Source organism: Piliocolobus tephrosceles, chromosome 16 (genome assembly GCF_002776525.5).
Source record: "Piliocolobus tephrosceles isolate RC106 chromosome 16, ASM277652v3, whole genome shotgun sequence".
Taxonomy (NCBI): domain Eukaryota; kingdom Metazoa; phylum Chordata; class Mammalia; order Primates; family Cercopithecidae; genus Piliocolobus; species Piliocolobus tephrosceles.
Genome location: NC_045449.1, coordinates 70462547 through 70483451, shown reverse-complemented (window position 1 = coordinate 70483451; position 20905 = coordinate 70462547). Strand labels below are relative to the sequence as shown.

The window sequence follows — 20905 nt, the reverse complement described above, 5'->3', positions numbered from 1 at the left end:
TGGAATGTTTAGTGCCTATCATTTCCTAAGTTAAAGTGGAAATGCCAGTTGAACACCTAAAAGCAATGCTTTAATGTGGCACTTTTCTTGAGGTTGTGATACCCTTCTCAACCTAATTTATATCCTATTTAATGACAAAAGAACAATCCAAGTACTTGTAATATGTATTTTAATTTTTGTTTCATATGAGTTAATGTAAGTGTTGTCTAGGTGACATCAAAATCTGATGCAAACAGACTTGACCATCTTCAGACTCACTGCATTCTCAAACTGAAGTGGTCTGCTCATAGTTTCTGTGCCAGGTTGCTCATCAGTATTGACATTGTCCCAGAACAGGTTGTAGGTATAGTTCAGAGACTGTCCTTTGCAAAGGAAATGACCAGCATTTCAACTGTATGTCTTCCTGGAAGGGCAGATTCTGCTATATCTTCTTTGTCTGCATCAAAAGACTCCAGAGGAATATGGACACATTTCATATCCCATTTGTAGAGTAAAGCTTCAAGTGACCAGTCAGCACTTAAAAAAAAAATAAATGTTTTTAAAGTCATGCCTTTTCTGTTTTGCTTCAGATATGTTTTATTAAATTATACATTGCATGGGTAGAGTAGAGTAAGGCTTAAGTTACATACAAAAGTAAGCCAGGGTTATCCATACTTGCCTTCTAACTTGATAAGTAGACCACAACTGGACCTTGGGGTTCTTGTGCATCAAAAAATATATTGTAGTTAAAATGTCTTCAAAATCTGAGAAGAAAGAATTTATGAATAGACTTTCATACAGCATCACTGGCCAAATGTACTATTGAGCCAAAAAAGTTTACCTTCTGGTTCAAAGAACACATCAGATGCAAGGATAATATCTTGTGGTGGTAGAGCCAGAAGATCCCAAGATATATGACCCCATGTTAGTCCTACCACCTGCAGCTGTGGCAGGTTATTCATTTGGCAGCTTTGCCGACAGACTTCCAGACAGTGAGGCAGTTCTGAGCTGTCTGACAGTATTACTTCTGCACCACATTTGGCAGCCAAAATTCCTGGAAGGCTCACTCCAGCTCCAATCTAGTAAGTTATAAAAGATGGCATTTCACAATTATACTTGGAACTGCAAAAAACTGGGAATCTTAGTACTTTTTCATTCTTGCATTTTTAAGTAAGCATAGTCAATCTTTCTGGGTTTCTTTCTGTAAAATATGTAGCATAACAACATTACTATAAACATGGCAAAAGTACATTCCTTATGAATCGACTGTGCTAAAGGGTAAAAGCTTAACCCTTCAATTTCAACATTAAAGGGCCATGTATCCCAACTGGCAGTTAATTGCTATGCACACAGTAGTAGTTTTGGGGCACTTGATTCCTCTGCCATGATTTTCAGTTTTTAGTTTTTTTTGTTTTTTGTTTTTGAGATGGAGTCTTGCTCTGTTCCCCAGGCTGGAGTGCAGTGGTGCAATTTCGGCTCACCGCAACCTCTACTTCCCGGGTTCCGGTGATTCTCCTGCCTCAGCCTGCTGAGTAGCTGTCCACCAAGCCCAGCTAATTTTTTTTTTTTTTTTTTTTTTGAGACAAGTGTTTCATTCTTGTTGCCCAGGCTGGAGTTCAATGGTGCAATCTTGGCTCACTGCAACCTTCGCCTCCTGGGTTTCAGCAATTCTGCCTCAGCCTCCCAAGTAGCTGGGATTACAGGCGTGCACCAAGCCCAGCTAATTTTACATTTCTTTAGTAGAGAAGGGGTTTCTCCATGTTGGTCAGGCTGGTCTCGAACTCCAAACCTCAGGTGATCCACCTGTCTTGGCCTCCTAAAGTACTGGGATTACAGGCGTGAGCCACCATGGCCAGCCACCCAGCTAGTATTTTGTGTTTTTTAGTAGAGACAGTGTTTCACCACGTTGGCCAGGCTGGTCTTAAACGCCTGACCTCAAGTGATCTGCCAGCCTCAGTCTCCCAAAGTGCTGGGATTACAGGCATGAGCCACAGCACTCGGCCTAGTTTTCACTTCTGTTAGCATGTTCTATAGTTGATTGCTCTTCTCTAGCTAAAACCTAACAGGTCTGTAACATGGCTTTCTAGTAAAGATTTTCCAGTTGGGCCTTGAAAGTGGCAAGACGCTTTGTAGACACTAAGAAAAAATACCAGAGAATGCCTTCATAAGTATTAGCATAAACAGAAGCTTCCCATTTTCCAGTTGAAGTAAGGACATAGAGATTAATTCTGAGTGCCTAGCAATTACAACTAGGGCCAGAGGTGTGTGCCAAATCCTACCCCTAATTTCATTTACTTGGTGTAGTAAAAGTTAAGAGTGGGATGTTAAGCTTCTGGTTTGTCTATTTAGCCTTTGGTCTTAAGTATGGTGTGAAAGTCTATTTCTGCAAATGTGATAAAATTGGTTTTTCCAAGCCTTCACCAGTCTGAGGCCAGATAGTGAGGTTAGAAAGAGAATGGGATATATTTTTTACACTAATCTCAACATTTCCAAAAACAGAAAGGGCTATACTACGGTCTGAACATTTGTGTTCACCCAAAATTCGTATGTTCAAATCCTAATTACCCATCTGATGTGAGCCTTGGGGGGCAATTACATAAAGGCAGAGTTGTCATGATTAGTGCCCCTATAAAAGGCCCTGGAGAGTTGCCTTGCTTCTTAAGACACTTAAGAACACAGAGGCCACTGAACTGGAATTCTGGCCCTCACCAGACACTGAACCTGTAAGGACTTTGATCCTGGGACTTCACTGCCTCCAAAACTGAGACACAAATGTCTTTATTTTTAGATTGTTGAGATGCAGTCTTGCTCTGTCGCCCAGGCTGGAGTGCAGCAGCATGATCTCAGCTCACTCCAACTTCCACCTCCCGGGTTCAAGCGATTCTCCTACCTCAGCTTCCTGAGTAGCTGGGACTACAGGCATGTGCCACCACGCCTGGCTAATTTTTTCTATTTATAGTAAAGATGGGGTTTCACCATGTGGGCCAGGCTGGTCTTGAACTCCTGACCTCAGCTGATCTGCCCACGTTGGCCTCCCAAAGTGCTGGGATTACAGACGTAAGCCACAGTGCCCGGCCAAAGACATAAATTTCTGTTATTTATAAGCTACCCAGTTTATGGTATTTTGTTACAGCAACCTGAAAAAAGCACTGCAGTATTTTGTTACAGCAACCTGAATGTAAAAAGCCTGCATGACACTGCTGGGACACCTAAAACAATGGCCTTAAAGACTGCCATGGCCGTGGAAGGGATTCAGGGGCTTCATCTAGAATAGCGGTCAGCAAACTAAAGGGCTAGAGAGTAAATATTTTAGGCTTTGTGGTCCACCTATAGTCTCTAACACTTCTTTCTTTTTTCTTAGAGACAGGGTTTCACTATGTTGACCAGGCTGGTATCAAACTCCTGGGCTCAAGAGATCTTCCCACCTCAACCATCCAAAGTACTAGGATTACAGGTGTAAGCCATCACACTCAGTGTCTTTTTTAAAAAACCACTTTTTTTTTTTTTGAGATGGAGTCTCGCTCTGTTGCCCAGGCTGGAGGGCAATGGTACGATCTTTGCTCACTGCAACCTCTGCCTCCAGGGTTCAAGCAATTCTCCTGTTTCAGCCTCCCAAGTAGCTGGAATTACAGGCATGCACCACCGTGCCTGGCTAATTTTTGTATGTTTAGTAGAGATGGGGTTTCACCATGTTGGCCAGGCTGGTCTCGAACTCCTGACCTCAAATGATGCCCCCACCTCGGCCTCCCAAAATGCTGGGATTACAGGCGTGAGCCACCGTGCCCAGCCAAAAAAAACACTTTTTAAATGAAAAAAAAGTTCCAGGATTATCTCTGTACCTTAGAACAAAAACAAAACAACATTCTTAGCTCACAGACCTTACAAACTAGTTAAATTACCTGATTTAAAAATACTTAACAAAAGCTAATAACAAGCAATATACACATGTAGACTTAACACATCTGAACATAACCCAGAACTCTGGAAACTTCAGGGGCATTTGTACCTCTAAGATGGCCTTGCCTGGCAGAGATCTTCTGTGAAACCAAAGGTACTGGGCCAGGACCACAGCACAGGGCCAAACATACATTCCATACTGGAGATGCAGGACCTGAAAAGAATGTTTTTGTGTGCCATAAATAATTTAGCTGCTGGAAGTTGGAATCATTTATACAACAATTTCTGTCAGGCATTGGCGTCCATTACAAAAATGGCAACCCTGTTCACCAATCCACGACCTTTGGGAATATAAAACTGCAATGCAATATGATAGAAACTCTTGATAGCATTCTTCATTCAACAAGTGCTTCTAGTGTCAGAGTATCAGGGACCATTCTTAGACTGGGGATGTAGCTCTCCCTGAGCACATATCCTACTGTAGAGAGACAGGCAACTAGCAAGCAAATAAGATATTTCTAGTCAGGGGCCGGGCGCGGTGGCTCACGCCTGTGATCCCAGCACTTTGGGAGGCTGAGGCAGGCGGATCACCTGAGGTCAGGAGTTTGAGACCAGCCAGATTAACACGGTGAGACCCCCGTCTCTACTAAAAATACAAAAAAATTCGCCAGGCATGGTGGCACGTGCCTGTAATCCCAGGGACTCGGGAATCTGAGGCGGGAAAATCGCTTGAACACCGGAGGCGGAGGTTGCAGTGAGCCGAGATTGCGCCACTGCACTCCAGCCTGGGAAACAGAGTGACACTACGTTTCAAAAAAAAAAAAAAAAAACCACAGGCCAGGCGCAATGGGTCACGCCTGTAATCTCAGCACTTTGGAAAGCCGAGGCGGGCGGATCATGAGGTCAGGAGATCGAGACCATCCTGGCTAACACGGTGAAACCCTGTCTCTAATAAAAATACAAAAAAAAAAATTAGCCAGGCGTGGTGGCGGGCGCCTGTAGTCCCAGCTACTCCGGAGGCTGAAGCAGGAGAATGGCGTGAACCTGGGAGGCGGAGCTTGCAGTAGGCCGAGATCATGCCACTGCATTCCAGCTTGGGTGACAGAGCGAGACTCCAGCTCCAAAAAAGAAAAAAAAAGAGGTTTCTATTCTCACAGGCAGTACCATCACCCCCTACATTTAGGAAGAAATGCAAGTGTATTTAAATGTGAAGCCAGCTGGGCGCGGTGGCTCACGCCTGTAATCCCAGCACTTTGGCGGGCGGGGGGGTAGATCACCTGAAGTCAGGAGTTCGAGACCAGCTTGGCCAACATGGCGAAACCCCGTCTCTACTAAAAATACAAAAATTAGCCAGGCATGGTGGCAGGCGCCTGTAATCCCAGCTACTCGAGAGGTTGAGGCAGGAGAATCACTTGAACCCGGGAGGCGGAGGTTGCAGTGAGCCGAGATTGTGCCATTGCACTACAGTCTGGGCGACAGAGCGAGACTGTGTCTCCAAAAAAAAAAATCCCTGAAGCCAGATTAGGTGTAGTAGTCGATGCCTGTAGTCTCAGTTACTTGAAAGGCTGAGGTGGGAGGATCACTTGAACCCGAGGTTGAGGTTGCAGTGAGCCCACCACTGCACTCCAGGGCAATAGAGCGAGCATCTGGGTCAAAAACAAAAAAACGTGAAGCTGTTTGGAGACAATCAGAAATAGCCTCCACTCCAATCTTTTTTTTCTCTCTTTTTGACAAGGTTTTGCTCTGTTGCTCATGCCTGAGTGCAGTGGCCTGATCATAGCTCACAGCAGCCTTGACCTCTCCGGCTCAAGCAATCCTCCCACCTCAGCCTCCGGAATAGCTGGAACTACAGGCACACGCCACCATGCCTAATTTTTCTATTTTTTGTAGAGACGTAGTATCACTATATTGCCCAGGCTGGTCTCAAACTGCTGGTCCCAAGCGATCCTCCCGCCTCTGCCTGCCATTTAACTTCTCTAAAGCTGTTTCTTTAGCATGGGACATGCCTCACAAGCTGCTGTTAAAACCAAATGAAATACAGCAACGTGAAAGTGCTTTGAAAAACCTAAGACAGGCAGGGCATAGTGGCTCACTCCTGTAATCCCAGTACTTAGGCAGGCGGGAGGATCACTTGAACCCGGGAGTTGGAGGTTGCAGTGAGCTGTGATCGCGCCACTGCGCTCCAGCCTGGGCGCCAGAGCGAGAGACAGTGTCTCAAAAAAAAATAAAAGAAAAAGAATTATCATTGAGAGTTTTGTGGCAGCTGTGAGCTTAGAAAAAGAAGCGAGGTCCAACGGAAAAAACTATTAGGGCACCAAATAAAACTGGAAACCCTGGTCCCAAAACTCACACAAAAGTGAGAGACAAGGATGAATCAAGAAACCCTTGAACAAGATCAAAAGAAGCATTAGAGGTCAGTCAAGAATGTCACTTTCCTGGAAGGAAAGATTCCATGTGGAGAAAGCCGGCCTGGCGCGGAAGCTAACGCCTGTAATCCTAGCACTTTGGGAGGTCGAGGCGGGAGGATCATTTAATCTTACAGTTCGAGACCAGCCTGACCAACATAGTGACCAGGGTCACTTCTTGGCAGGGTCTCCAAAATTCTTACTGAGACATTTAATGCACCGAAGGGATTCATATCCGACATTTTCGCTCCGGGGGCTAACCTAAAGCAGGAAGCTGCGCAGCTGAGCGTCCGCATCCCGCCTTCCCTCAGGACCCCAGCCAAGTCAGCCGAGAACCGCTCCTGCCCTCCGGCGCCTCCCGGCGGGTGCTGCTGCACGCACCTGCGGGACGTGGACCTCCAGGACGGCCCCGTCGGCTCCTGGGCGCGGCTCCTCCGAGAATCGAAAGCGCTGGGCCCGGACCCCCTGTCCTCGGAAATCGTGCTCGCCCAGGGGGGCGTCGTTGGGCCCCGGGTGGGCGGGGGACCGTGGAAGGCTCCGGGCTGCCAGGCTGTGCAAGCGGGAAGCCCCGGGCCACGTGGCTCTAGCACCTGACTGCAAGAAGGGAAAAGCACGGCTCTGGTGATAACCTTGCCGCGCTGCAAGCGAAGAAACCCCGAAGCAAGGCGAAGTAGACACAGAAGCCCAGGACTGGAAACCCGCGGCTGGCGCGACCGGAAGTGATGCGCACAGCGGCAGCGCGGGAGGGGCAGGACAGGGCGGGGCAGTGACGCATCCGACGTGACCTTCCCAACATGGCGGAGGCCCGCCGTGTGTGAGGGCGGACCCCAGGGGCGCCGAAGCCAATGGCAGACCGCGAGAGGCGTGGGGACTGGGAGGACGGCGGCCGCTTGCCCAACCCGAGGCTCGGGAGGTGGCTGGGAAGTGAATTTTCTGGAAGGCGACTTTAAAGGCGCCGGGACTGAGCGAAGGGCGTTTTGGTGCTGCCGCCGTCGCCGCCGCCCATCCCGGGGAGGGGTGCGTTAGTGGCAGGAAGCGGGCTGCGCCGAGGTCGTAGCGGAACCAGCTGGCGACCCCGCAGAATGAACCACAAGAGCAAGAAGCGCATCCGCGAGGCCAAGCGGAGTGCGCGGCCGGAGCTCAAGGACTCGCTGGATTGGACCCGGCACAACTACTACGAGAGCTTCTCGCTGAGTCCGGCGGCCGTGGCGGTGAGCGGGTCGGGCGGGGGTGGCCAGGCCGGGCATCGGCACCTCCAGCCGCTGCGCACTTTTCTCTGGGCCCAGGGCTGCCGTCGCCCCGATCGCGGCATCCGGGACCTCGTAGAGGCTCAGCCGCACCCCGCGGAGTTTGGGGTCCCCGTGGCGCGGATCCCGGGGCGGGCCTGCTTCTTCCCATGCTGTGGCCGCCCGTCTGCTCCAGCGGACGACGGGAGTCCCATGCCTGTGGCGCTCTCAACTAGAAGGCTAGTCGTTCCTGACTCCTTTGGGCGGCAGGTCTCCTAGGAGACCTGGCTGTCAAGGCTCTGGTGGGGGGGGTGGCTCTAGGAACGACGTGGCCTCACGCACGCGCCCTCCCCCCACCCGGGAGGAGCCAGATGAGAGTCAACTTCCTTCGGTTTGCCATTACCAATTAGCCTTGGGGACACCCTTATCTGCCACTGGACTTTTTTTTCTTTTTAACTGGACAGGTCTTTTCTAATTCCCTCAGGATAACGTGGAAAGGGCAGATGCTTTACAGCTGTCTGTGGAAGAGTTTGTGGAGCGGTATGAAAGACCTTACAAGCCCGTGGTTTTGTTGAATGCACAAGAGGGCTGGTCTGCGCAGGAGAAATGGACTCTGGAGCGCCTGAAAAGGAAATATCGGAACCAGAAGTTCAAGTGTGGTGAGGATAACGATGGCTACTCAGTGAAGATGAAGATGAAATATTACATCGAGTACATGGAGAGCACTCGAGATGACAGTCCCCTTTACATCTTTGACAGCAGCTATGGTGAACACCCTAAAAGAAGGAAACTTTTGGAAGACTACAAGGTGCCCAAGTTTTTCACTGATGACCTTTTCCAGTATGCTGGGGAGAAGCGCAGGCCCCCTTACAGGTAAAGTATTCTGCAGCTAAGTGGTTAAAATATTTTTTTTGAGACGGAGTTTCACTCTTGTTGCCCAGACTGCAGTGCAGTGGTGCGATCTTGGCTCCCGGCAACCTCCATCTCCCGAGTTCAAGCGATTCTCCTGCCTCAGCCTCCTGAGTAAGTGGGATTACAGGCAGGCGCCACCACGCCCAGCTAATTCTGTATTTTTGGTAGAGACGGGGTTTCACCATGTTGGTCAGGCTGCTCTCGAACTCCCAACTTCACGTGATCCGCCCGCCTCGGCCTCCCAAAGTGCTGCGATTGCAGGTGTGAGCTACGCGCCCGGCCTGTGGTTAAAATCTTAGCTACAACAGCGTTTGCTCACTGAGTTCAGTTGGTAATCTTTTTTCGAAACAGTGAGTACTCCCTCGGCTGTACATTGAACTCACTTAGGGGGCTCCTGAGGCCTGTCTGGGCCCTGCTGGGGAGACTGATTTAATTCGGGTGATGCCTGGGCATCAGAATTTCTGAAAGCTCTTCAGGTGACTTGAATGTGCAGCTCAAGTTGAACCACTGATCTCTTTTTTTTTTTTTTGATATGGAGTCTTGCTCTATCACCCAGGCTGGAGTGCAGTGGCGCCATCTCGGCTCACTGCAAGCTCCGCCTCCTGGGTTCACGCCATTCTGCTTCAGCCTCCGGAGTAGCTGGGACTACAGGTGCCTGCCACCACACCTGGCTAATTTTTTTTTTTTTTTTTTGTATTTTTAGTAGAGACGGGGTTTCACCGTGTTAGCCAGGATGGTCTCGATCTCCTGATCTTGTGATCTGCCTGCCTCAGCCTCCCAAAGTGCTGGGATTACAGGCTTGAGCCACCACGCCTAGCTGAACCACTGATCTCTAAGGGAAGTTTTAATAAAGTCCAGCAATAAACCACGTTAGTGATTTTTCTTTTCTTTTTTCTTTTCTTTTCTTAATTGAGATGGAGTCTCCCTCTGTCGCCCAGGCTGGAGTGCAGTGGCACGATCTCGGCTCACTGCAGCCTTCGCCTCCCGGGTTCAAGCAATCCTTCTGTCTCCGCCTCCTGAGTAGTTGGGGTTACAGGTGCCCACCACCACACCCAGCTAATTTTTGTATTTTTAGTAGAGATGGGGTTTCACCATATTGGTCAGGCTCTTCTCGAACTCCTGACCTCAGGTGATGCACCTGCCTCGGCCTCCCAAAGTGTTGGGATTATAGGCGTGAGCTACCGCTTCAGCTGATTTTTCTTATTTTGTTAGGAATCAGTCCATGAAAAATGCACTTAGTGTTTCTGTGTACCAGAATTTATATAATCTCTGAAATAAAGGTGATATAATATATCACAAAATTAAAACCTGGCCAGGTGCCGTCGCTCAACCCTGTTATTCCAGCACTTTGGGATCCCTAGGTGGTTGATCACTTGAGACCAGGAGTTCAAGACCAGCCTGACCAACATGGTGAAACCCTGCCTCTACTAAAAATACAAAAATTAGCCAGGCATGGTGGCATGCGCCTGTAATCCCAGCTACTCAGGAGGCAAAGGCAGGAGAATGGCATGAACCTGGGGAAGCAGAGGTTGCTGTCAGCCAAGATCACACCAGTGCATTCCAGCCTGGGTGATAGAGCAAGACTCTCTCAAAAAAAAAAAAAACTGAAAACTTACTGTTTTGTGTGGTATGTGTGTAACTAAATTACACTTCACATCTTGGATATTTCCATTCTGTAGGTGGTTTGTGATGGGGCCACCACGCTCTGGAACTGGGATTCACATCGACCCTCTGGGGACCAGTGCCTGGAATGCCTTAGTTCAGGGCCACAAGCGCTGGTGCCTGTTTCCTACTAGCACTCCCAGGGAACTCATCAAGGTGACCCGAGAGGAAGGAGGGAACCAGCAAGACGAAGCCATTACCTGGTTTAATGTTATTTATCCCCGGACACAGCTTCCAACCTGGCCACCTGAATTCAAACCCCTGGAAATCTTACAGAAACCAGGAGAGACTGTCTTTGTACCAGGTATAGATGGAAGAAAGTACATTCTTTGATTTCAATATTTTGTCATTTTGGAACAGAACTGTTAGAGAGTGAGTCCAAAAAATCCTTTGGATGCTGCCTGGTAAATGAACTGGTACTTACCTCTGACAGTAATGTATCTATAGCGTCACATACTTTGGGAGCTCTCGTTCACATTTTACACGGCTGTAAAACTCTTGATAAACTATGTAGGCCAGTTGCGGTGGCTCACGCCTGTAATATCAGCACTTTGGGAGGCCGAAGTGGGTGGATCACCTGAGGTCAGGAGTTTAAGACCAGCCTGGCCAACATGGTGAAACCCTGTCTCTACTAGTAATACAAAAATTAACCAGGCGTGGTGGCGGGCGCCTGGTGAATCCCAGCTACTCAGGAGGCTGAGGCAGGAGAATCACTTGAACCCAGGAAGCGGAAGCTGCAGTGAGCTCAGATCATGCCACTGCACTCCAGCCTGGGTGACAGAGCAAAACTCTGTCTCAAAAAACAAGTTGTATGTAAAGATGCAACTTTATCTGCAGTAGTCACCTATTGTCTTTGTATATGGGTAGCAGCTTGTTTGTGGTTCTGTAAATTGGGGTTTAATTCCTTTTTTTTTTTGAGATGGAGTCTCGCTCTGTCACCCAGGCTGGAGTGCAGTGACACAATCTCGGCTCACTGCAACCTCCGCCTGACAGGTTCAAGCGATTCTCTTGTCTCAGCCTCCCAAGTAGCTGGGAATACAGGCGCCTGCCTCCATGCCAAGCTAATTTTTTGTATTTTAATAGAGATGGGGTTTCATCATGTTGCCCAGGCTGGTCTTGAACTCTTGAGCTCAGGCAATCCACCCACCTCAGCCTCCCAAAGTGCTAGGATTACAGGTGTGAGCCACCACCCCCAGCCAGGGTTTAATTCTGTAAATTGAGTTGGAGGTCTCACTGTTACCCAGGCTGGCCTCCTTGGTGCAAGCAAGCCTCCTGCCTCAGCCTCCCAAAGTGCTGGGATTATACGTGTGAACCACCAAGCCCAGCCTAAATTGGGTTTTTGATGCAGTATAGCACTGTCTGGGTTGAGTCAGGAAATCCCACACCAGACAACTGCACTTTGGTAAGTGAAGCAAAGTGAGCATATTTAAAGTAGGTGTCCTCTTCCTAGAAGCTGAAGAACTTTATGCTTTTGCACTTTTGGTCACAGCTTTGGATTAACAGGAGTGAACAAACTTTTTGTATAAAGGGCCAGGGAGTCAATATTTTAGGTGAGCCAGACTGTCACAACGACTCACCTCTGCCCTTGTAGCTGGAAAGCAGCCCTAGACAAGCCGTCACCAGATGGGCATGGCTGTGCTCCAGTACAACTTGATTTACACAAACAAGTTGTTTGCAATCCCTGGATCAGAAGGAACATTTACTACCCTGTATCATGTCTCTGTAGGCTCTCCCTTATGGATAGGAGTTCCCAGTTTCTGGTGTGTGTGTTACACAATAATTAGATAGGATCAAACCTTGCTTAACTGTTCTTATTTGTTGGATTTCAGGAGGGTGGTGGCATGTTGTCCTCAATCTCGACACTACTATCGCCATCACCCAAAACTTTGCCAGCAGCACCAACTTCCCTGTGGTATGGCACAAGACGGTAAGAGGGAGACCAAAGTTATCAAGGAAATGGTATAGGTGAGAGTCATTTTGTTGTTATTTCTGCTTGGTTTCAATTTCGACCCCAGAGATAAAATGGCGAGTCCGCTGCTGCGCATTGCAGACAGGCCTGGGCAAAGCTGGGGCTGCCGATCCTCTGGGTAAGAGGAGAGAGGGGCCAAGGTCAGGGCGAGTCCTCAGGGTGTTTGCCAGCCTCGAGGTGGCAGGGTGAGACTCTGCATGTTGAATCCAAGCCAGTCAGTCAAAACGTCATAATTGGGATTGTTTCTCATTTTGTTTTGTTTTTTGTTTTTCAAAGCTAGCGCTAGCTAATTTTATTTGGGTTTTATTTGGGTTATTTATTTTTCTTACCCAGAAGCATTTTTCCCATTTGAACTTAATACCTTCAGTTCTTGTGAGTGAGGTGACTGCCCTGGAGACTTAGCTCCTCTGTTTATCCACAGAACAGATACAGCACGGGCAGCGGCAGTGCAAGCCACCCACAGCCACCCCGTGCCACTGTGTCCCAACCCTGACCTGGAGGGACCAGCTCTCGGGGTAAGAGAGGGATTCTGGCTTGTTCTGTGCTCAGCCTCCCTGCTGAGAGGGCCAGTAAGGGTGGTGGCTTCTGTTCTCCCTGGACTCTTGGGCATCTGAGGCCCACTTAACACGCCCCATAGGCCACTGCGTGCTGCGATCTGGTCACACCACAGGCCTTATCATACAACAGGCCTTTTGTCACTGGTTACAGTGGATGCCAGACAAGGTTTCTGCAGGGGAGGGCTGCTGCTCTTCAGTTCAGTTTTACGATCCCAGTGAGGGGGGAGCATCTCTGTTATTTGACACCTCATATTTCTTACAAATCTAATTGTTTCTGCTCTTAGAAATAGAATCTAACCAATGCAACTCTGATCATTATGTGCCGTGCTGTGGAAAGGAAAGATTTTTTAAAAATCAGCTGGGGAAGTTTCAGGAAATAAAACTAGGAAGAGGAACTTTTTCTCCCAAGGGAATAAAACTAAGACTAAAGGAAAATTGTGCCTCGTGTGTTGGTGGCATGGCTGGCTCATTTGTGCAGGTGGTAGTATATTGTGTGTAGTTAGCATAGTTTTCCTTGCAGAAAAACTTGGGCACCGTATTGGGTTTCTCTTGTTCCCAGCCTGGGGTTTTGTCCTCACCATTATACAGTACCCGTTCTGAATGGACGCACCTGGCATTCCCAGGTGTTTCTGAGAGACACAGGCCTCAACTCTGAGTGACTGTTTGTGAGTGGGTATGGCTGTCAGTGCACTGAGAACAACACTTCTTGCTTCTCAGGATCTTGAAGCAAGAGCACCCCGAGTTGGCAGTCCTGGCAGACTCGGTTGACCTTCAGGAGTCCACAGGGATAGCCTCCGACAGCTCCAGCGACTCTTCCAGCTCCTCCAGCTCCAGTTCGTCAGACTCCGACTCAGAGGTGAGGCCTTGCTCGCTCGCTGGCTGGCTCCTGGAGCCTCCAAGGCTCATGTCACTCAGTCACAACCAGGAGTGACTCTTCCTTCTCCTATCCAGGAGAAGGATATGGAAGTTTTTCCACCTTGTTCTAAGGGTTACAGTTGTCACCATTCCACCTGAGTGTGTATCTTGCCCATTTTACAGCTTCGCACATGTGCATGAATTGTTTGTTTGTTTGTTTTGAGACTGAGTTTCGCTCTTGTTGCCCAGGCTGGAGTGCAGTGGCGCGATCTCGGCTCATTGCAACCTCTGCCTCCCAAGTTCAAGTGATTCTCCTGCCTCAGCCTCCCTGGTAGCTGGGATTACAGGCACGTGCCACCACACCCACCTTATTTTTTGTATTTTTAGTAGAGACTATAAACTCTATATACTTTAGTAGGGTTTCACTATGTTGGCCAGGCCGGGCTCAAACTCCCGACCTCAGGTGATCTATCCACCTCAGCCTCCCAAAGTGCTGGGATTACAGGCGTGAGCCACCATGTCCAGCTAAGAACTGTTAAAACAGCCTCGAGGTATCGGGTGTTTGGGGATTTAGTGAAGTAAATGGCTTAAGATGAATGAAGTAGCAGTGTCAGATTTCAAACTCATCCTTCTGACCTCAAAGCTCATATGAAGAATTTCCCCCATGGATGGTGAATTGTAAGCCTAGAAATTCAGCAAATCCAGTGACCTTAAACTTGAAGCTGACAGTAATACTGGGTGAGAGGGCCCTGCACCTCGAACAGGTGAAATTTCTATCTCAGCCTGGCGCGGTGACTCACGCCTGTTATCCCAGCATTTTGGGAGGCCACAGTGGGTAGATTACTTGAGATCAGGAGTTCAAGACCAGCCTGGCCAACATGATGAAATCCCATGTCTACTAAAAATACAAAAATTAGTTGGGCATGGTGGTGCACACCTAAAATCCCAGCTACTCAGGAAGCTGAGGCGGGAGAATCGCTTGAACCCAGGAGGTGAAGGCTACAGTGAACCAAGATTACACCACTGCACTCCAGCCTGGGCAACAGAGTGAGACTTTGTCTCAAAAAAAAAAAAAAATTCTGTTTTTTCACACAGTCTGTTGATTGAGTCTTTTCTCGTCAGGCGGGAAACAGGCTCTGGGAATGTTCAGTGCTGTACCTGCTTCCTTTCATGCATCAAGCTCTGTTGGTAGAGTGAAATCTCATAATGCACTTTCAGAATTCTGACTAAAAGATTTTTACAATGGGTATCGTATTCAGACAAATAACTGCACCGTTAAGAGAACAGTGGAGGGATACTTGGCCTCTGAGGGAAGTTTGAAATTCATAGGGAGCCAGGAACATCCAAGGAGGTGGCTATGAAGGCTGCATTGTGGAGCTCTCATAATGACTGCTTTGCATCTGGGAGAAAGTGACCAGTATCTGTGCTGTCTCCCGAGGTCAGAGGTTTGTTTAATGAAGAAGTGGGTTGCGTCCAGGTTGACTCCTTGTTTTCTCTCCTCCTGTGTCCAGTGCGAGTCTGGATCCGAGGGCGATGGGACAGTGCACCGCAGGAAGAAGAGGAGGACGTGCAGCATGGTGGGAAACGGGGACACCACCTCCCAGGACGACTGTGTCAGCAAAGAGCGCAGCTCCTCCAGGTGACCCAGCAAGGCTATTGTCTGTATGGAAGGACACGCTCGCGGCAAGGGCAGGGCCTGGGGAGGGCGGCCTGTCCAGTCCTGCAGACAAGGGGAGGCCTGACAGAGCCCGAGAATGAGGACGCCCTCGGCACGGGAACCCATTCACTTAGCGTTTGCTCCAGTAGCTTTCCCTCTGCTACCGATGCAGATAAACGCGGCTTGTTTTACTCAGAAAGGCAAGAGAATGTGAATGGTGCCAAAAAAACCCTTTATTTAATAAAAATTGAATCCATTTTCTATCTTGGAAATGTTTTCCTTTGAGAATACCAGAGCATTCCCTTATTGCTCTTCTCTTGATGGTCTTGGGGGAAAGCAGTGACTGCTGCTGCGCCTCCTTGACTGTGGAGTCGTCGTCCCAGCAGTGAAGGGAGAGCCATTGGAAAAGTCACCCGGCATCTTCTGCAGAGCCTGAGGCATGGCCTCTTGCTTTTTCTCCCAGTTTGCCATTGCTGTTTGAGTGCTCAGCCAAATCAGACAGCAGCAGAGAACTCTGATTTATCAAATCTTTCTTTTTTTTTTTTTGAGACAGGGTCTTGCTCTGTTGCCCATGCTGGAGTGCAGTGGCATGACCATGGCTCACTGCAGTCTCAACCTTCCAGGCTCAAGCGGTCCTCTTGCCTCAGCCTCCCAAGTAGCTGACTATAGATTTACCCCACCACACCCAGCTAATTTATTTATTTATTTATTTATTTTGAGACAGAGTCTCGCTCTGTCGTCCAGGCTGGAGTGCGGTGATGCGATCTCGGCTCACTGCAACTTCCACCTCCCAGGTTCAAGCAATTCTTCTGCCTCAGCCTCCCGAGTAGCTGGGATTACAGGCATGCGCCACCACGCCCAGCTATTTTTTTTTTTATTTGTAGTAGAGGCAGAGTTTCACCATATTGGCCAGGCTGGTCTCAAACTTCTGACCTTGTGATCCGCCCACCTCGGCCTCCCAAACTCCCAGGATTACAGATGTGAGCCACCGTGCCCAGCCAGCTAATTTTTGTTGTTATTTTTAGTAGTGACGAAGTCTCTCTGTGTTGCCCAGGTTGGTCTTGAATTCCTCGCCTCAAGTGATCCCCCCACCTCAGCCTCCCAAAGCAGTAGGATTATTACAAGCATGAGCCACCTCACACAGCTTTTATAAAAACTTAATCACATCTCCAAGTACAAGATTGGATCTAAATAAGTTAAAACTTAAACATCTATTTGCAAGCACCTGGGCATGTAACAGGCTCATAATGAAATTTGTTCACTCTCTGCATTTGTCTGTGGTCTTTAAATGCTACAGGTCTTTGATGTGCTGGTTGAAGTGTTAAGAGAGATTGTTGGAAGATAGTAAAATACTGGAGTTGAAGCTGGGCATGGTAGCTCAAGCCTGTAATCCCAGCACTTTGGGAGGCCAAGGCAGGAGGATCGCTTGAGCTCAGGAGTTCAAGACCAACTTGGAGAATATAGTGATACCCTGTCTTTAAAAAAATATATATATATATACACACACACACACACATACATGTTTTAATACTGACGTTCACAGGATTTTGAATGTCTGAAGCCCTTGACTGCTGAAGGTGACATTCCTATTACGTTCTCTCTCCCAGCAGCTGAGTCTTTCTTAAATGCATTGGGGAAGTGCAGGACCCACAGTCCCTCCTATGGTGTATTCTCCATTCTCTGTGGGTTAGCTGAAATTCAATGGGGAAATTCAAGTGACTTATTCAAGTGAATTTTATCAAACTAGAATGTGCATTTCTTAACCCTTGATGTCCTTTCACAGCCATACTTAGACTCTTTTTGCCTTTTTAAATTGTTTCTATTATTATAGATTTATATCTGCACTTGATCTGTGACTTTGTAATTTGTAAGAAAACTCTGTAGAAAGCCCTGCCATGACTTTCACGTGGGGTCCCGGGGGTCCTGCTTTTAACATTGCCTTCCAGCTTTGCACCCAGCATGCTGTCTACGTGCTGATTACAGGCAGTTGTACTTTCCTTGGCAGGATTAGGGACACTTGTGGAGGCCGGGCTCACCCCTGAGCAGATAAAGAGACTCTCCCTGAGGTGGCTTCAGCGTAAGCTTTTGGCAGCCACCCAACTCAGTTCTCACGTCTTCTACTCCTACCTTCTCCTCTGTCTTCTTTGAATTTGGATATTCCTTCCCTGGTCCAAGCTCCTATCTTCAGTCAAATGCTGTTTTTACTGCTTCCTAAGGATAGATTATCAAGAAGTTTAACAGCTCGGCCAGCTCAGTGAAACATTGAAGCTAATGGGATGTTGGGTAAGAAGGTTCTGTGCCGTCTCATTGAAAACCGAGCCGGCAACCACAAGGCTGGCGGGGTGTGATCCTTGTAACGTCTTGTTGTGTCTGTTACTCACGGATGTTGGTAAGGAGCTTCCACAGAGCCAGCTGTGTACCACAGAGACACTGAGAGTGGTGAGTGGACTTTGTGTGTGAGCCAATTATGTGTCGGAAGGACTTGGAGTCCGCCCTCCTTCCAGTATGTCACCATCAGCCCACAAATGCATTCAGTGGCAGTGACCCAGCACCATCACCTACTGCTCAGTCTGTCTTAGGATTCCTTATCTTTTTCTCCATCATCATAGAGACTGAAATTTCAGGGGTGTTTTTGTGTAGTGTATTTTTTTGGGGGGGGGGTGATGCATTGGGATTTTTGTTTGCATAGAGTGGGAACGGTGTGCAGTGTGCTCTTACCACAGAACTTAAAGTATGAATAGGCTCCATTCGTCCCCACCACGGGGTCCCTAAGAAGCGCTCACTTTGCAGGGTACTCTGAGATTGGCGTTCCTCATTTGTTTGACCTACAGACGTTAAGTGGGTGACTTGTGTTACACATGGGGAGTAAATTCAGAGATGGCAGCTCTAGTCTTTGTGGTCTGTTAATACTTCTAAGTAACTGGATGACTTTTTGGGGATTGACCAGCAGATGCCATCTCTTGCCCTCTTGATTCACCTGCTTGCCTTAATTTGTCCCTAAATTCAACTAAACTTAAATAAAAAATAAGAGGGGTTGTCAAGGCCATGGTGCCCACTTGGAAGCACTGCCTGGGCTGGAGCGCTGGAGGCATTGGCAGGCAGGTGGGAAGGAGCTCTCACTGCAGTGTTCACAGGCAGGGAGGCTGTGTGTGGATGCGTTAGAATTGTGTGCTGTTGCTTCTTAAAATAGCCACTAGAAACAGGTGTAACCAGGAAAATACAGGTCTCTGCCCACTGTTATTAACAGACTCATTTCCGGACATTAGGTCATGTGGCTTTAGGAGGCTCGTTCTCTATTTTTGTCTTAGTTCAATTTTTTGCATCCTAAAATGCCAAACCCAGTGTGTGGCTGGGTAGGTAGAACTGTGCTGCCTGCCTGCCATGGGGGCTGCTCTCCCGCCTTACCCTCACGCCCACAGCTCCCTTGGTTCCGTGGTGGGCACAGGATGTGTTTGGGTATAAAGTCAAACTCTGAATGTATAATTTCTTGGTAGTAATACCTGAGTGGTGTTGCTCCTCCTGCTTTTTAAAAAGACTTTTCTTGCCATCTACAAAAAGCTTTTTTCTTTTTCCCAGTATTGCTCCTGTGCTGCCACATTTGCCCTTTTTCCTTACCTTCCTCTCAATTTTCTATCAACCACTCCTCTAAACTTCAGTTTAAAATTTTAAAAAAAGCCCAAAAAGGCTCTTTGCCACCAGGGGGCGTGGTAGGACACGTTGCCAGTGGTCTGGATAGTAGAGCAGAAATTTTGAATTTTAAAAATTAGCCACCCAGGCCAGGTGCAGTGGCTCACGCCTGTAATCCCAACACTTTGGGAAGCTGAGGCAGGGGGATCGCTTGAGTCCGGGAGTTCAAGACCAGTCTGGGCAACATGGTGAGATCCCATCTCTCAAAAAAATAATCTAGAAAATAAAGATTAGCCACCCGGTTTTCCTTCTCCAGATGCTAAAGGTGATTCCTGTTTGGTAACAGTATTCCAGAAATGAGGGGAATAACATACCTGATAGGCCCAAGTCAGCTCTGGAGAGTACGGTGTCTGGATAGTGCAGATTATGTGCTCCTGGGACATGCTTTGTTTATTCCTGCCAGGCCAGGAACTCAGCAGCCCTACCCCCAACCCTGCTTACTGTCACTGTGGGCTAGCCAGGCTCTCTGTTATGTAAGCACAGCAGGGGCAAGGTGGGGAAACCGTGTGTGAGAAAGGAGTGGCGTGGTGGCAGGTGGCCAGGGTAGAGTAGGAAGAGTGGGTACCCGGAGACCACTTGTTCAGAAGTTAACTCTTCTTCCCATCCGGCGTGAGTGACTCCATTGAATGGTGCCAACAACAGTAAAGTGCAGGAGATAATGTCAGATTATTTTCAGGGATGATTCTCCAAGGTGACAGCAGATCTTAAAACCGAAGAGCTGGGTCCTAGAAGAAGGGATCTTGGACTGTTAACTTCTGATGGAAGGACCAGGGTGGCAGAGACATGAGTTGGGGACTGAGAACATCAGGAGGACCCTGGGTCTTTGGGGATGAGGCTTCACCATCAGCTGGAAGAATCCATGCTGTACACATGTACGTGCCTCTGCAGTTAGTGGTACTGGGATGTTTAGGGTGACATCCTTGAGGGGAGAGCCACTGAAAAGAGGAACATTATTCACATTTTGCTGTCTTCTTGCAGCTGTCCATGTCTTAATAATTCAAGTGTTCAATAGATGTTTGAGGGCCAGGCACTGCTCTTGAGGTGCTGGAGATGTGACAAGCCCAGGTCCCTGACAAGCTTAATGGACAGTGAATGTGCAGCTGTTCATACGGCCGCTGGTGAGGGCAGGTAGAAGGAAGTGCAGACCTTCTTAAATGCAGGTGTACCGGCTCTGCATGAAAGAGCGTAATTAACACCGCTGTATACTTAAGGTAGTAACGGCTTCTTCATAAAGTAGCAAAACTAAGGATCTGTGGAAAAGTTGCTGGTGCAAGTGCTTTACAAACTTATTAGAGACTCAGCCTTGGATTTAGGACTTTAAATGAGTATGGGATGGAACAGAATTTTTGCAGTAAATGTAAAAAATGCTGTGTAGGAGGTAGGCGTATAAGGATGCCCCAGCTGTAGGTTCTTTAGATTGTCTTTAGTATTTCCACAAGTAACTTGTTTTTGATGTGTGTACTGATATTGCTGGTAGATTTGAAGTGGAGTCTGGCGGCGGCTTCCACACTCCCCTCCCACTAGCTTGTGTCAAGATGTGACATCCTATACAGCAAAACTAGATGAACTTGTGCCCCCAGGCGGTGGCTCTCAACTTTCATTGTTAGTTTAGAAATTTTGGTCAGGTGCAGTAGCTCGCCCCTGTAATCCCAGCACTCTGGGAGGCCATGGCGGGTGGATCACTTGAGGTCAGGAGTTCAAGACCAGCCAGGCCAACATGGGGAAAACTCGTCTCTACTAAAAATACAAAAATTAGCCAGGCGTGGTGGCATGTGCCTGTAGTCCCAGCTACTCGGTTGGCTGAGGCGGGAGAATCACTTGAACCTGGGAGGCAGAGGTTGCAGTGAGCTGAGATCACACCACTGCACTCCAGCCTGGGCAACAGAGTGAGACTCTGTCTTTAAAGAAAAAAAAAAAATTCATCTAAGCCCCAGTGAACCTCCTGGAAGGAGAGCTAGCCCTGGCCAGCTGTCTCCAAGGTGACCGGATGCTACAGAAGAACTGGGACTGTCTTCTGCGCACTCGTGCCTCCTGGAGTTTTCAGAACACTGTCCTGTGTCCATCTAGCCAGGGGGTCTGCCATGAAATGCCTGTGGATA

General features: G+C 48.3%; 2 protein-coding genes across 5 annotated transcripts; one reads left to right on the top strand and one right to left on the bottom strand.

Moving 5' to 3' along the window:
• Positions 1 to 152: 152 nt before the first annotated feature.
• Positions 153 to 7027, bottom strand: METTL23 (methyltransferase like 23). Of its 3 annotated transcripts, none has more exons than XM_023211723.3 (5): positions 6543 to 7027; positions 4003 to 4090; positions 821 to 1058; positions 659 to 743; positions 153 to 516 (listed from the first exon to the last, which is right to left on the bottom strand). In XM_023211723.3, exons 1-5 carry the CDS (start codon positions 6575 to 6577, stop codon positions 351 to 353), a joined length of 612 nt encoding a protein of 203 aa, XP_023067491.1. In that variant the 5' UTR covers positions 6578 to 7027; the 3' UTR covers positions 153 to 350. The 3 variants fall into 3 exon arrangements, with proteins under 3 accessions (XP_023067491.1, XP_023067494.1, XP_023067492.1); XM_023211726.3 differs by having other exon boundaries at positions 6663 to 7027; XM_023211724.2 differs by having other exon boundaries at positions 3986 to 4090; positions 6543 to 7002.
• A 15-nt stretch (positions 7028 to 7042) lies between these two features.
• Positions 7043 to 15382, top strand: JMJD6 (jumonji domain containing 6, arginine demethylase and lysine hydroxylase). 2 transcript variants are annotated; one of them, XR_002731535.2, is made up of 7 exons: positions 7043 to 7492; positions 7992 to 8380; positions 10099 to 10385; positions 11911 to 12046; positions 12472 to 12565; positions 13325 to 13463; positions 14974 to 15382. XR_002731535.2 is itself a non-coding variant. In XM_023211719.2 (6 exons), exons 1-6 carry the CDS (start codon positions 7364 to 7366, stop codon positions 15103 to 15105), a joined length of 1212 nt encoding a protein of 403 aa, XP_023067487.1. In that variant the 5' UTR covers positions 7043 to 7363; the 3' UTR covers positions 15106 to 15382. The 2 variants fall into 2 exon arrangements, 1 of the variants encoding a protein (XP_023067487.1); XM_023211719.2 differs by lacking the exon at positions 12472 to 12565.
• The last annotated feature ends 5523 nt before the right edge of the window (positions 15383 to 20905 follow it).